The sequence below is a fragment of the Drosophila mauritiana genome, chromosome 3R (assembly GCF_004382145.1).
Source record: "Drosophila mauritiana strain mau12 chromosome 3R, ASM438214v1, whole genome shotgun sequence".
Lineage (NCBI taxonomy): Eukaryota > Metazoa > Arthropoda > Insecta > Diptera > Drosophilidae > Drosophila > Drosophila mauritiana.
This window is the reverse complement of record NC_046670.1, coordinates 9,573,478-9,587,487: the sequence shown is the minus strand read 5'-3', so window position 1 is coordinate 9,587,487 and position 14,010 is coordinate 9,573,478. Positions and strand designations below refer to the sequence as shown.

General features: G+C 41.6%; 6 protein-coding genes across 8 annotated transcripts; 1 reads left to right on the top strand and 5 right to left on the bottom strand.

Annotated features, from left to right (window-relative positions):
• Positions 1-231: 231 nt before the first annotated feature.
• On the top strand, positions 232-1,647 carry LOC117144185 (protein phosphatase 1 regulatory subunit 7). The gene is made up of 2 exons (XM_033309232.1): positions 232-322; positions 401-1,647. Exon 2 carries the CDS (start codon positions 551-553, stop codon positions 1,529-1,531), a length of 981 nt encoding a protein of 326 aa, XP_033165123.1. The 5' UTR covers positions 232-322; positions 401-550; the 3' UTR covers positions 1,532-1,647.
• Positions 1,648-1,907: 260 nt separating this feature from the next.
• Positions 1,908-3,338, bottom strand: LOC117144186 (protein CREG1). Of its 2 annotated transcripts, XM_033309233.1 has the most exons (4): positions 3,233-3,338; positions 2,503-2,953; positions 2,358-2,439; positions 1,908-2,238 (listed from the first exon to the last, which is right to left on the bottom strand). In XM_033309233.1, exons 2-4 carry the CDS (start codon positions 2,944-2,946, stop codon positions 2,129-2,131), a joined length of 636 nt encoding a protein of 211 aa, XP_033165124.1. In that variant the 5' UTR covers positions 2,947-2,953; positions 3,233-3,338; the 3' UTR covers positions 1,908-2,128. The 2 variants fall into 2 exon arrangements, with proteins under 2 accessions (XP_033165124.1, XP_033165125.1); XM_033309234.1 differs by lacking the exons at positions 2,358-2,439; positions 3,233-3,338 and having other exon boundaries at positions 2,161-2,238; positions 2,503-3,003.
• A 1,070-nt stretch (positions 3,339-4,408) lies between these two features.
• Positions 4,409-8,187, bottom strand: LOC117144184 (leucine-rich repeat protein soc-2 homolog). The gene is made up of 2 exons (XM_033309231.1): positions 7,672-8,187; positions 4,409-7,457 (listed from the first exon to the last, which is right to left on the bottom strand). Exons 1-2 carry the CDS (start codon positions 8,159-8,161, stop codon positions 6,013-6,015), a joined length of 1,935 nt encoding a protein of 644 aa, XP_033165122.1. The 5' UTR covers positions 8,162-8,187; the 3' UTR covers positions 4,409-6,012.
• A 2,693-nt stretch (positions 8,188-10,880) lies between these two features.
• On the bottom strand, positions 10,881-11,909 carry LOC117144188. 2 transcript variants are annotated; one of them, XM_033309236.1, is made up of 3 exons: positions 11,704-11,909; positions 11,513-11,647; positions 10,881-11,394 (listed from the first exon to the last, which is right to left on the bottom strand). In XM_033309236.1, exons 1-3 carry the CDS (start codon positions 11,798-11,800, stop codon positions 11,324-11,326), a joined length of 303 nt encoding a protein of 100 aa, XP_033165127.1. In that variant the 5' UTR covers positions 11,801-11,909; the 3' UTR covers positions 10,881-11,323. The 2 variants fall into 2 exon arrangements, with proteins under 2 accessions (XP_033165127.1, XP_033165128.1); XM_033309237.1 differs by having other exon boundaries at positions 11,513-11,644.
• Positions 11,819-12,405, bottom strand: LOC117144189. The gene is made up of 3 exons (XM_033309238.1): positions 12,107-12,405; positions 11,929-12,035; positions 11,819-11,872 (listed from the first exon to the last, which is right to left on the bottom strand). The coding sequence occupies exons 1-2, from the start codon at positions 12,294-12,296 to the stop codon at positions 11,977-11,979; spliced, it is 249 nt and encodes an 82-aa protein (XP_033165129.1). The 5' UTR covers positions 12,297-12,405; the 3' UTR covers positions 11,819-11,872; positions 11,929-11,976.
• A 509-nt stretch (positions 12,406-12,914) lies between these two features.
• On the bottom strand, positions 12,915-14,005 carry LOC117144187 (salivary glue protein Sgs-5). The gene is made up of 4 exons (XM_033309235.1): positions 13,869-14,005; positions 13,439-13,808; positions 13,195-13,380; positions 12,915-13,137 (listed from the first exon to the last, which is right to left on the bottom strand). The coding sequence occupies exons 2-4, from the start codon at positions 13,668-13,670 to the stop codon at positions 13,100-13,102; spliced, it is 456 nt and encodes a 151-aa protein (XP_033165126.1). The 5' UTR covers positions 13,671-13,808; positions 13,869-14,005; the 3' UTR covers positions 12,915-13,099.
• Positions 14,006-14,010: the final 5 nt, after the last annotated feature.

Below are 14,010 nucleotides of genomic sequence, written 5' to 3'. Positions count from 1 at the left end.
ATGCGCAGTTCTCAATCAAGAACGACATTGGCACAACTGCCTTAAAAACCTTTAAGAGATATTAAAAAATTAACAAATTCAGCAATAAAAATACAAGTACGTAGACCTTGTTCCAAGAATTATGATTTAGTTTATTTGGCATATTAAAAATCAACATATTTTTTACATTTATATTATATGTTATATATATAATAATACACGTTTAGCATCGATTCTTAGGTGCACATCTCTAGCAGAAATAGTGTTAAAGTGCCGGTAAGCTTGTAAGGTGACGAAGTATTTTGTTGACATATTGAACCAGTTAGACAAGAGGGAGTATACAGTTAGTTTAGACCTATCTTATGTATATTAACTAAATATTTTAATAAATACTTACCGTGTGTTCTTGCTTTTGTAACAGTGACAAGCTTTGACGTCATATTACATTAAAGAAATTCACCCCACTTTGTTCAACACCCTGAGCAGCGGAATAAACAAGTCAAGTCAGCGTTTAATTTTCGGAAGTCATTTTGAATTATAAAAAAGAAAAGCCGGTAAATTTTTATCCGTCATGGGCGATGCTGATCGTGCGATGAACGAACCGGAAGCCGCCAAAACGGTGTCCGGAATCCAGGTGATTCCCGCCGAGGATGTGGCTTCTATTGAGGATATAATCACCATCGATCCGGACTGCTACGAGCTCGATCTGAATCACCGCCGGATCGAGAAGCTGGAGAACTTCGAGCCGCTCACTCGAATCGAACGCCTGTTCCTGCGCTGGAATCTGATCAAGAAGATCGAGAACTTGTCCAGCCTGAAAACACTGATTGAGCTGGAGCTATATGACAACCAGATCACCCAGATTGAGAATTTGGACGACTTGACCCAACTCGAGGTGCTGGACATCAGCTTCAATCGTCTGACGAAGATAGAGAACCTGGACAAGCTGGTCAATCTGGAGAAGGTCTACTTTGTGTCGAACCGCATAACCCAAATCGAGAACCTGGAGATGCTCACCAATCTGACCATGCTGGAGTTGGGCGATAACAAACTGAAGAAGATCGAAAACATCGAAATGCTGGTGAATCTACGACAGCTCTTCCTGGGCAAAAATAAGATAGCTAAGATCGAGAACTTGGACACACTGGTCAATTTGGAGATACTCAGTCTGCAGGCCAACCGCATTGTCAAAATCGAGAACCTAGAAAAGCTTGCCAACCTCCGCGAACTCTACGTTTCGGAAAACGGAGTGGAAATCATTGAAAACCTCTCGGAGAATACCAAATTGGAGACCCTCGACTTGGCCAAGAACCGGTTGAAGGGCATTGCCAATCTGGAGAAGCTGGAACTGCTCGAGGAGCTGTGGCTGAACCACAACGGAGTCGATGACTGGAAGGATATCGAGCTGTTGAAGGTGAATAAGTCGTTGCAGACCATCTACCTGGAGTACAATCCGCTGGCCAAGGATGTTCGCTACCGCTCCAAACTGCGCGACATCCTGCCGCAGCTGCAGAAGATCGATGCCACCTTGTGCAAGGTGCCCGGTACCTAGATGGAACCACTGTAAACCCCTTGAAAGACTAATCCACGGCGTTGCGCCACTACATTTATATCGATTCACTTTGAAAAACTGCGTTTAAAATATACATACAAATTAACCACTTTAAAGGTTCTATATACCTACGAATGGCTTATGTGCAGGGATATAGTTTGCTATCAGATGTAAATATATAAGTAAGTATAATAGGTAAGAGAATTTAACACCTAGGCTACCGCCTAATGTATAAAACTAAAAAGCTATGTTTATGTACATTGTATTAAAATGTAGAGCATATACTGTTGCTGAGGAGCTTGAATCTTATAGTCAGCCTTCCTAAAGATCAAAACCCTTTAGTTAAAAAATTCTGGTCTTAAACCAAAACAATACATTTCAGCATGGCGGAGTACATTCAACGGAATGTATTTTTATTTATATCAAAGTTATTGTTCTATCGAGTGAAATCACAGAGCTCAACTGATAAGTGGCTGTCGAAATGTCTTTTGTCTTCATTCTTTTCCTTTGTGGCAGACACGTTGTGCAAATATGCTTATCATTTAATTTGTTGACAAAGTATATGAGGCGTCAAGTTGTTTCCTTTGGAGGAGATCATCAATTCGAAACAGCGTAATAGTCAGAGGCGCTCACTTTGTGAGGACCTCCATAGAAGTCCAGAACAAAGATGTTGCTGATTTCCAGTTCGCAAAGGTAGAAATTGTGGGCTGTAAAAGAAACAATGTATTTATTATTAGTATATACATAATTAGACATTTTCTTATCGAGCTCTTCATGAGGTTCGCTTTCACCAAGTTGGCAATTAATAGATAATGTCGGTACTAACCTTTTACCCAGTTGATGGCAGCTGGATGACGCCTCACATAGGCATCCAGCGATGGCTGATAGCTTTTGTCGCTGGGATCCATCTAGAAATAGATCCGAAATATTCTTAATCCATTTTCAAATAAGATTTACTCAACTTTACATACCTTCTTCACCTGTCCACTGATCATGGAGCGGGCACATGTAGGCTCCATGGGATCCTTTCCGCCCTCCTTGCACCTAAGGGTCTGCTCGTCACTGAACAGGAGTGTGACCTTGTTGTCATTTTGCCAGTCGGGACCAGTGAAGTCCAAATCGGTTAGCAGGAATCGAATGTGTCCAGTGGACTTGTTACTATCATCGCTGTCGTCTATGGAGATAATGTTGACCATGGGATACCCCTTCACCCGTTCGTTGGTGGAGAGACTTCCCACAGCCGCCCAATTGGCGCGATGGACCAAATCTCTGGCGATCTTGGCGTGATTTAGCTCCTGCTCTCGCTTATATTCTCTAATTACACGCTCATCTTCTCGGGGGGAGTAACCGGAAGAGGGGTCCAGGCTCAGGAGGGCCAAAATCAGGGCGAATAGTAGGGAGTGAAAGGTTTTCATGGCTTGACTGCAAGTATAACGATTCGGTTCTGAAAGATCACTGAACACTGGACAGCTGACGGGTCAGCATTTATGGACAGGGAATTCGCAATGACTGGCTTATCTTCCGGTCATCGTAATCGCGTATGATCCGCACTTTTAGTACTCTCTGTGTTCCCTCTGATTCACGATGTAGGCCGAAAACAAAGCGGACTACGGATAGCGTTGACCTTTCACGCCTCTCTCATTTTCCTCTGTGCGCCGTATTCTGCCAGTATTTCCCGTATAGATATGTATTTATGCCTACCTGGAGGATCTGGACTAATGGCCCCTGTCGGTACTTCTGCTTTGCGATTTGTTTGTCAACTGACTGGGCTACTATTGCGCCTTTATTATCACCTGCTCCGAGTACAAAGAACCACAACCAGCTGTTTTCAGCAGGTACCTCGAATTCGGTCGGGTGTATGCGGCGCATATATATGTTCCTTCCTGCATTTTTCTCAATTCTGTATCTGTATCTCACAAAAATCCATTAGTGCCTTTTATTACAAGATAATTTCAAATGCAGCCCCATTAACTGGTCATTTAGAGCACTTAGTCAGTAATATATGCAGAAGGCAGTAATAAATTATAAATTAAAACGAATATCTAATTAAATAAAGTTTGGGCTTGACCTTATAATATCATTTGATTTTTTCAAACAAATTCGTAGGCATATTGAGTCCTAAGACCAAACTAAATAAACAAACAATATTTGGGTAAATTGGCATGCCGAGTAAAAAGGTAACACCAAAATAGTTAGCCATTCGGAAACCGAGGGTACCAATTGAGCGATCATCCAATAACGGTAGCATACAGCATTGCCAGCTTGAATAAAGTAGACTGCTATAAAACTAAACTCGTATAAGCAGATCTTGAGCAGAGATTGAAGTAGTTTAACATTTTGTTTTCTTTTATTTTGCAAATATGTAGGTATGCTTAAATATGCTTTTTGTTTTAGGAGTATCATTATGCTTGACTTAATCATCTTTACCATATAACTTGTACATTTCACTTTCATTTAACTTGACCTCAATTAACATTTATTGTTTCTATTTGCGATTGGCTCGAAATTTCGCCAAACTCTGGTTCTGAATATCCACCGTGTGTTTGTTTGTGTTTTCATTAATCTAGTGTGCGATTATTAGTTTAACATTTATTTGTATTTCTGTTACATTTACGTTTTTATTTTTGTACCGTTGGAAATATACTCTTTTTTTCTCATATTATTAGACAATTTGTGTTGTAATTTAATTACGTTTGCCAGATTAGTTTACCCTGCCGCATACAGTTTGTTTGAAAAATATATGTACATATCTCGTGGAGTCCTGAAATCAATATGTACGCGTAGATCTCGAGTGTTTTCTCAAAAAATAGATGTGTAAAAGTTGATCGTACGTGTGTATAGTGTAAATATGTTTGTATGGATGTAAAACATTTAAAGTTAGCTTCGTTGATTTATTGATTCTTTAAAGATTTCTTTAAAATGTAAAGCCCATTTGCGTTGCAATGTTGGGGGGAGTTGTTCTAAATGGTATTATTCTCCCGTTTATGCTTACGATATAAAAATAAATAAATCGAATTTGTAACTTCTTTTGAGCTGATTCAATGGAGTAGTACCATAATGGCAGATCGGAGCTAAAAGGTGCCGAACAAAAGTGTTTTGACAGCAGAAAACTATAGTTATTGAACAGAAAGAACACTTAGTAAATAAACCATTAATATCTGTTAAACATTCAATTGTTTGTTATCGCGTCAGAACACTTTCTTCATTCTTTTATAAGTAGTGTTTAATCCAACTTCACAAGAAGAACAGCAACTCAGAGTCCATGTTATCTCTAGATATCTTTTGCGCTTATCAGTTAGGTGGCATTATACAATATTCATTTACGCCTAGCTCATTTTACTTGCCATACAAATATCGTTGATTATGGTTATGATAACTAAATGCATTTAAATCATCTTAATATTCATACAAATCAATTACAGACACACCGACATTAAAATAATAAAGTATACAACGTTAGTTTTTGCTAGTTTAATGCCATTAGCCCAATGTGCAGATGGCTCTAGTACTTTACGTGGTTATTTTTAGCTTAGACTAATATACAAAATGCTGCACTACCTTACATTTGCGAAAAATGTAAGCTTGCCTGGAGGAGCCACAAAAAAACATTTGCAATCTTCTTATTTAAACAAATTACACACAGTTTAATACTTGTTGCTTCTTTTTTGCGCTTGCTTTTACAAAATACGACTACGATTAATGTGTATACAGATTAATAATTTCTTAACCACTTTTTGTTTTTAGTTTTAAATTTTTTCAAACAATTCCTTGGCGCTTGCGTTTTTTTTTTTTTGTTTTCATTTTTTTTGAAGTTTTGAACGTTAGGTTTTCTGCATCCTTGACCAAAAACAGAACAGAAGATTTAAAGCTTTCAATTTACTTTCGTTTCGTTTCGCGTGTTACATTTTTGACTAGCTTGGAAGCATGAGTTAAATTAGAACCTAAAGTGCGGACTCTGAAGTGTGATTGAACCTGTGTTCTGTAAGAATAAAAAGCAAATCGGGGCAGTTTACAATACGCGGGACATTGGTATAACGTTTTAAAGCTATCGTTTTGTCAGCCAACGCACTCCAGTCGGTTTAAGGGAGCAAGCCTGAGTAGAAGGTTAAGCAATTAGAATCGCTTTGGGAAAGTAGCTGATATCAATTACATATAAATGTGCTTTGTCAAATAATTAAAATAAAAAAAAACTAGAACCATTATCAATCATATCCCGCTTTATAACGATTTCAACTAAAACACCTATCTATCTTGGCTTTCTCCCTTAATGCATGGTATAAAGGATGGGGACGGGATCTTGCCCGTTAGCTGAGATCGCACCGTTAGCGACGGTCGCTGCTTCTGGATGCAGATCCTCCTGCTGCCGCTGCTCCTCCACCACCGTTGCCACCAGCACCGGGCGCCTGGTTCACCGTCTGCAGCTCGTACTGGTAGTAGCAGTCGCTGCCCACGTAGACGGTGCGCCAAACGCCGTCCACATCTCACATCTGGCGGTATGGCGAGTGCATCTTGAGCCACTGCAGCACCAGCGATGGCCCGCCAGCTTGGATTTCTGGCGGAATAGTGCTCAGCGGGCACTTGTCAATGTTCAGATATTTTAGATTTTGACACAAAGCCAGTTCAAATGGCAGCTTCTCCAAGCCGGGATTCTGGTTGATGTACAGATTCTCAAGGCTCTCTAGCGAACCAATCTCCTCGGGCAGGAACTGCAGGTTATTCTCGCTTACAGACAGGTGAGTCAGGTTGCCCAGGTGGCCGATGCTACGCGGCAGCATGGTGATTTGATTGGTTTGCAGGATCAAACGTTGGAGCTCGTGCAGCAGTCCAATCTCGTGCGGCAGCACCTCAATGCGGTTCTCCTCCAGGTCCAGTATCCTTAGCCGTCGCAAATTTCCAATTGTATTCGGAATCTTCTTGAGCATGTTGTTTGACAGGATGAGTATCTCAAGGTTTTGCAGGTTCATGATATCATCGGGCAGTTTCTGTAGCGCATTTGTGGCCAGATTCAGCTCCACCATGTTCACCCAGGTGCCGATGTCTAATGGTAAAGCCGTTAGCATGTTCTCCTTCATGTTTAACTTGGTGAGACCCTTGGCCCTCGAGAAGATCCCATAGGGAATTTTATCGATCCGATTGTGCTCCAAGTTAATGCTATAGACATTGGTGAACTGCGCTGGACCGCCAGTGGGATAACTTGCAAACTGATTTCTCGATAGAGTGATGGTGGTTAATCCGCTCAAGCTGGCCAGCATGCCGTCTGGCAGCTGGGTAATGCCATTACCCTCCACGTTGAACTCGTCCATGCTCTTGCAGTTTTTCAAAGTGGCCGGCACGCTACTTAATCGATTGTATCTCATGCCCAGCCGCACCAGGGATTTCAGATTGCCAATACTATCGGGTATGTCCAGCAGTTCGTTGTGCTGCAGGTCCAGAGCGCTGAGGTTTACACAGTTGCCGATGTCCTCGGGCAGGTGTTCCAAGTGGTTGTGCGAAACGTCCAGCGTGGTTAGGTTCACCAGCGCGCCGATGGCGCTGCCCAACTCCCGGATCTTGTTCTCCCGCAGACTCAACATGGTCAGGTTGACCAGCTGGCGCAGATCGTCTGCCACGGCGGTGATTCGGTTGAAGCGCAGGTAAAGAGTGGTCAGGCTGCGCAGACGGTAAATCACTGGCGGAATCTCCGCCAGCTTGTTGTGTCGCAGATCCAGCACCTTCAGTTGGCTGCAGTTTTGCAGGGACTCCGGCAGCGAAGTCAGCGAGTTCTCGTTGAGCGCAAGGTTACGTAGGCTCACCAGACAGCCGATTTCCGGCGGAAGCTGACCGATCTTATTGCTATACAGATAAAGTTCCGTGAGATGGACGCACTCCTTCACCGTGCTGGGGATCACCGTGATCGAAGATTTGCTCAAGTCCAAGCGCTTGATGCCTGTGGGGAGCATATAAAATCATTACATGGTTGTATGAAGTGATTCACTTAATTCATCTTATAAACAAATTTCTATTCCAATTCTACTAAGTATATTCTTAATATATATATTTGCAAGTTAATTTTGAGGTCGGCGGCAACAAAACTTTATGCGTCATGTTTCTTATTTCATCAAGAAATATGCGAAAGATAATAGTATGGGCAAAGTACTTGCCTTCATCACGGCACCGCTGCAGCGCCTTGATGACATCCTGGTCGGCCTGGATCGGCTTGCTTTTCTTGGTGGTGGGCTTGGGCTTGTTGGACTCCGGATGCTTGACGGTCACCATTTTGGGACGCGTTTCGGGCGGCATGTTTGCGTTGTTTTCGTTGTGAAGGTGGCTGTGTCCGTTGCTGCCAGTCGGCTGTTGTCCACTACCGGTTGATCCACTTGCTCCTCCCGTTCCGTTTGCCGGACTGTTGGCGTTGGACAGCTCCTCCGTTCCGGTGATCGCACCTGCTGTGCCCGATCCTCCTGCAAAGCAGAGTGTTGAGGCCTCGGCGGATCCGTCGCTGGTTTTGCCGCCGCCGCCGCTGTTACCACTGCCTCCGCCTCCTCCGCCGCCTTCTGCTCCTCCTCCTGGTACTCCGCCGCTCCTCTCCGCCTGGCCCGTGGACGATAACGATGTGGTCGATGCCGTTGCGCCCGAGGAACACAAGTTCATAATTTTGCCCAGCTTTGCGGTCGGCGGCGACAATGCGTTGCCCAGAAGTGTGCCCAAGCAACAGCAGCAGCAGCCGCGGCCGGAGGAACTCGTTGCTCTACCCTGCAATGGGAATATTGTGATTACAATGCCGAAAATATGCCACAAAAGTAATCTCTCAACGAGACAATAACTACAATCTTTGTATTTCATGTTTTCCTGTGTGCAATCGCAGAAAAGGGAAAGTTTGGAAAACAGTACGCGCAGCCGTTTATGGCTGCACTTTATCAATTCTGCGTCAGCCGGGCGGCAATCGCATCGTGCGTCATCGTCATGGTGCTCCCACCCACGCATCCCCAGCTCCACCCAGCCCCATTTCCGTCCCTCCCCTCACAGTCCGGCTTGGTTACTTTTGCTTTTGTTTTTGTCAGCCGCCGTCGCTCCTTATTAACGAGTTGACCATAAAGTTTTCAGAAACCCTACACGCAAATCAATAATTAAGCATTCCAACAGTGACGTCAAAATAAGGCAGTCAAAAATGTTGTCGTTGAGGATTCTGACTACAAAATACCCAGTGCGATCTCATAAATATATTTCATGTGTAATCGTAATAGACAGCTTATGATGCACATAGTTCCATGTGGTAAATTCTAATTTAATTGCTGGAAAAGGTAGTTCACGGTTTCTTGGCTGACTTGTAAGTTGCGATAAGAAAGTAACTATTTAGTGAAAGGCTGATTTGAATACTAAACAAATATGTACTATAGATAAGATTAGATAAGCATCACTTGCTCCACGCTCATTAATTAAATTAAATGTCACTTAGTTAGTTTAGGGCTGCTCTTAAGCTGCTGATGTGATACTTTAAGAGCTGTCAATGCCGTGGGCCACGTGCAGGAATCGCATACCCTGTGCCGCGACCAACCAGCAACCTTGCCACCCACATCCCACCGCCTACTGGCCACCACCCACCACGTCACACACGGACCGTTCCTGCTATTTTAACGGCAAATGTCAAGGTCAGCGAGAGGGGGCGTCAGGCGATTCCTGGAAAAGCCAGAGCCAATGCCACAGTCAAAGGTTGAAAGTGCACCGCAATCTGGCCATATGAAAACCATATCTTGGGAAACCGGACGCAGCGTAACCCGAACTGGATTCCTACTCAAAGCGAAAATTTGGAGACACGCTTCTCGGATTTCACAGATTTAGCATATGCGAACAATGCACAATTTTGAGTGGCTGCTCAAGTGGAAGATACACGGGGAGAAAAGAAAAGTACAAATAAAAAGATCTTTACTCTTTACTTAAAATGAATTTGGTAGATTTTTCTAAAATTTAATGTAGAGGGAAAATTAAATATAAACTACTTTTCAGCTAAGTAAGTCTAGTTAGTAAGTAAGTGTTTTTAAGACCGTTGAGTTACAAAAATAATTCTCTTCGATAATGTTTGGACGTGCTAATTCTCTAAGTGTAGGCGATTTCATTCGACTGATCCCGGGAATCGTACGCAGCTTATGATAAAGATACATAGATAGATAGATAGATAGAGGCTACTTGGCGAACTGACAGTCTGATTCATGGTAAATTTCCATTTCTTTGATTGCCATTGCACTGGGACCCCATTGTTGTTGTTATTGTTCATTCGCCTTGTTTGTGGGCGGGGAATCAAACACAAAACACAAAACACAGATACACACTATGGACACACATATCTACAAGGAGCACAAACGTTTGTGGCAGCAACAGCAAAACGCGATGATAGCACAACTTACTGTTTTCACTTAATGTGCCATTAATACGGACTGCTAACGCTCTTTGCCTCTTTCCGCCGATCAGAACACCACTGCACGCATTAATTTATTGTTATTATTCAATTTGCACACTAGAGCTGGACCACAGTGCGATTTCAACTTGATAATATCGATGGTTCGACTTTTATTCGACTATCGATAGTCAAATAAATATATAGACTGTTCATACTAGCGCCGCAATAATTAAGTGAAATCGTTTTTAAGTGCACATAAATCCATGAAAGCTGGGATCTTATTTAGTTAATTTATAAAAAAGTAGTAGTCAAACTTATTACATAAATTATTACAGGAAACTTAACAAAATAGTTTCCAATACTATACTTGTTATCGATATACTCCCAAATGTTACATAAGGATTTTAAATTAAAGTTGGATCAGCAAATACACATTTTGTACAGGAAATATGTACAATGGTATTTATTTTAAAATAAATTAGGCACAATGATCAACTGTAGGCTGACAAATGTAAAGAAAGCTTTGCCAAAAGCTCCCACTTTGGAGCTTTAAAATGTTTTTGCCTCAATGTATACAATGTTGAGACATTCCACGAAAACTATGTGAAAATCAGTACATATTTCGATGTTACAAACATGCTTAACTGATTTTAAATTAAGAAATGTAATACTTCTTTGATTTCATATGTTCCTTCCTTAATAAAATGAATAAACAATAGAAAATGCTACATTTCGAGGTCACGTAAGCAAATATCAAACGCCAAAATATATGCAACAAAACACACGCATAGGTTGTTATACATAATTTACGATACGCAATTTGCTGACATTGCAACGCGGAAAATAATTAGGCAAGGGAATTAGCATCAATTTCGCAGATCAATACAAACCAACCTGTTATTGAATAGCGAAGCGAGAAAACTTTTCAGCCTTCAGCGCTCAGGACTCAGCACTCGTGTGTAAGTAGTTTATATCCTTTGTGCTGCTCCTGCCTGCCCAAACAATTTTTGACTTGTGGCCAACAGCTTTGACTTTTTACTTTTCCCAACTTCTTCGGTTGAATATCACTGCCACAAACAAAACACTCTTGGCCTAGGCGTTAACACTTAAACTACGATTTATAATAATTTATTAGTGCGATTTAAAACAGTAACGATGGCGTACAAAAAGGATGGATTTTCCGGGAAAATAACGGAGGAAAACTGGCGATTTTCGTTCGCGGAGGTGACGTGACGCGTGCCTAGAGAGTTGAGAGTTACACATAAATACAGCACTGCTCGCTGCTGGTATATATCCTGCCCGTTCGCATCCACGCGCAATTCCCTGCGCCTTGCATCGCGTATACGACGCGTGCGCCGTTGACAGCTGGCGCCCTCTGGCCGCAGACAACAGCACCAAGCAGCTTTCATATTTCGCCGCTAGATGTCCATCCCTAGAAGTTCGTCGTTACTGATAAATTCACATGCCCTCTCCGCTATTATGCGATAATCTGCGAGAGGGATAAAGAAAACGAATTAAAATAAATAGATTATGCTTACATACTTTGCCTCATTAATCATAGGTTTTGAAAAGCAGTCGAGGAGTATTGTATATGACTGCAGACTTACCCTTCTGGTACTTGCAGTTGTACATTCGCATCACACAACTGCTGGCAAATGATCTGAGGCAGCCATCTAGGACGTCCAGGGCGCACACAACCCGATATCCCATGGGACACACATCATGACACTTCTTGGGAGCTACTGGGACAAATGGTCTACAAAAATACATGGGCATATGCGGGATTTATAGCACTTACCACTCAAGGAAAAAAGCTGGCCGCCAACTATTGTTAAGATCCCTAGAAGCACACAAATGAGAAGTATTTTGTTGCCCAACTTGCAGACAATTTGCATTTTTACTATCCAACCGTTCGCGCTTTTTGCCAAGTTCGCATTGAAATTTAATTCCACAAAAGTTTTCAGAGACTGTAAGAAATTTTACTTTTTATATTTCGCCTTGTCAATTGTGTCAATATTTATACATTCTTAAAAATATTCAGCTGCTTCTCCTGCGCCTGGTAATTTTCCCCCTACCGTCTGCATTCCTCCGAGTCGCGTGTGCATCGACCTGTTGTATCTTTTCTCCACTCTGGTGAAATAATTTTTATATTATGTACATAAGTGTGTATATTCCTGTCAGTTTTCCATTTTTCCTCTTACCCTCCCGTTTTTGGCAGGCATGCAAATGCATTTCGCAAGGATTCCTGTAGGTGCAGCGAATTTCCCTGCCATTCCTCACAGTTTTCCCGCAAAGGTAATTAATTCCGATTCTCGAGCAATCATTGTTACAGTTCTGTGATTTCGATAGACCAAAAAGGGCCAAAAAAACGACCAGGATGATCAACTTCATGTTGGGGCGAGGGCTGGTTAAGTGTCTCCAGCTGCTGATTGAAATTAGTTTTATATCTGACCAGAAGTAGGCCAGCCAATGAACTCGATTCGAAATCCATATGTCGCTTCAACAAAGGTTTCGATCCCACAGGCAGGTGTATACTTTTTGCACGTGTTTCCGATAATAATGCTAAGAAACATTGCAATTCTTGAAAAATTTATTTTAATAAAAAATAAACTACGGTGCACTTTTAGGCTTTTTTAAAAAATAGTATTTTTTCGGGCAAGCTTAATTTACCATAATAATTTTTTAAAGCATTTTGGGATAATGAGTAACAAACTTATTATCCTCTATAAGGACCAAACTGGGGCATTAAGTCATTGAAATCGGATTCGAAATTATAAAGTACAAGCTCTAGAAGAATCTCTGATTCGAGCAAATCTCAGACCTGGAACTCCACAAAAACAAGCGAATGGGAGTAAAAGGTTTTTAAACTCATAATTATATTGAGTAATTATCATCACGTGCCAGATTTTATAGTCATATATCTACATTATTATCTACAGATATAAACATCCAGCTGGGCAATCAAGGCTTTGTTGTCTCAGCTGCTTAAAGACGTTCTTATTTATTTATTTAAGATTTTTGCATGGATAAGCAATATTTGTGAGCGTAATAAAAGTATTATAATCTACTTGTTTACTAGATCAATAAGTTATTGTGAGTTCAAGGGGTAAGATGAAAGACCACTTGCATAAATACAAAATCATATGATTTAGCTCGTATATATTGGTAAATGTTTTATTATTTATTTAAATATTTTATGTACACGATCCTATCCGTGGTTCGTTGACATAGGCTGCAAGTATCAAAAATTGCATAATAATGGTCTAGAATGCTATACAAATGAACTCACCCTGTTCATTACGGCAGGCATACATGTCTAGTAGACAGCGACTTCCGAATGACATGTCTCGACCCCCGGTATTCCCATTACTGTCCGTATAGGGAAACCATGCGCAGACTGGCGGACCTCCCCGGGAACACCACCTTGGACAGTAGATCTCCTTCGTGCACTCCTCCTTTGTAGTGCCTACCATGGCTAGAGGCATAATAAATGTAGAACCACTTCATTTAGAATTAAATTCAGACCAACTTACGTGGCAAGCACCGATTGGCTCTCATGCAGTTTTCATTGGCAAAGATGCAACCGTTCTGGAAGACCCGACAGACGCGATCCACCACTGACCAGACCAGATCCTTGTAGTAAGGAGTGCATCTTGCTCGAAGCGTACACGAATTCGAACAATCCGTTGTCTGGGCTTCATTGAGATGGATAATACCACCCAAGAAAAAGAAAATAAATGAGAGGTTGACGATCATGTTGGCCATGATGAGCACAGGCGACTGAAACGGCTTCCGTGCGGTTTTTATTTATAAATATTTGTGAACAATAATTTTAGTGCTTTGCTCTCAACCGCTCTCAGCCGTTAAATCAATGTATAATCAGGTGCGAATAAAATATAGTTGCTGTTAAAATAAACAGAAATTAAATTAAAGCAAATGAAAGCATTATAAAGCATTACTTACCTCGGGACACTTGTAGTCAGCAGAAAACAATTTTGGTATTTCGCAGTTCTGACGACCGAAACTTGGGCGTCCCATTATGAATAGTGGGCACAAAAGCCCAAAGAGCGCAAAAATCCAAATGTGCATCTGGGTTTCAAGAATA

Bases quoted from the DNA above. Each gene is read 5' to 3' on its own strand.
- LOC117144185 (XM_033309232.1), top strand. From the start codon at position 551: ATGGGCGATGCTGATCGTGCGATGAACGAACCGGAAGCCGCCAAAACG.
- LOC117144186 (XM_033309233.1), bottom strand. From the start codon at position 2,946: ATGAAAACCTTTCACTCCCTACTATTCGCCCTGATTTTGGCCCTCCTG. The intron at 2,440-2,502 runs GTATGTAAAGTT...ATCTATTTCTAG, and splicing joins TCAGTGGACAGGTGAAGAAG to ATGGATCCCAGCGACAAAAG. The intron at 2,239-2,357 runs GTTAGTACCGAC...TTTCTTTTACAG, and splicing joins TGCCATCAACTGGGTAAAAG to CCCACAATTTCTACCTTTGC.
- LOC117144187 (XM_033309235.1), bottom strand. From the start codon at position 13,670: ATGGCCAACATGATCGTCAACCTCTCATTTATTTTCTTTTTCTTGGGT. The intron at 13,381-13,438 runs GTAAGTTGGTCT...TTATGCCTCTAG, and splicing joins AGCCAATCGGTGCTTGCCAC to CCATGGTAGGCACTACAAAG. The intron at 13,138-13,194 runs GTGAGTTCATTT...TGATACTTGCAG, and splicing joins TGCCTGCCGTAATGAACAGG to CCTATGTCAACGAACCACGG.
- LOC117144188 (XM_033309236.1), bottom strand. From the start codon at position 11,800: ATGCAAATTGTCTGCAAGTTGGGCAACAAAATACTTCTCATTTGTGTG. The intron at 11,648-11,703 runs GTAAGTGCTATA...CATTTGTCCCAG, and splicing joins CCAGCTTTTTTCCTTGAGTG to TAGCTCCCAAGAAGTGTCAT. The intron at 11,395-11,512 runs GTAAGTCTGCAG...TCCCTCTCGCAG, and splicing joins CAACTGCAAGTACCAGAAGG to ATTATCGCATAATAGCGGAG.
- LOC117144189 (XM_033309238.1), bottom strand. From the start codon at position 12,296: ATGAAGTTGATCATCCTGGTCGTTTTTTTGGCCCTTTTTGGTCTATCG. The intron at 12,036-12,106 runs GTAAGAGGAAAA...TTATTTCACCAG, and splicing joins TGCCTGCCAAAAACGGGAGG to AGTGGAGAAAAGATACAACA.
- LOC117144184 (XM_033309231.1), bottom strand. From the start codon at position 8,161: ATGAACTTGTGTTCCTCGGGCGCAACGGCATCGACCACATCGTTATCG. The intron at 7,458-7,671 runs GCAAGTACTTTG...TGCTCCCCACAG, and splicing joins GCAGCGGTGCCGTGATGAAG to GCATCAAGCGCTTGGACTTG.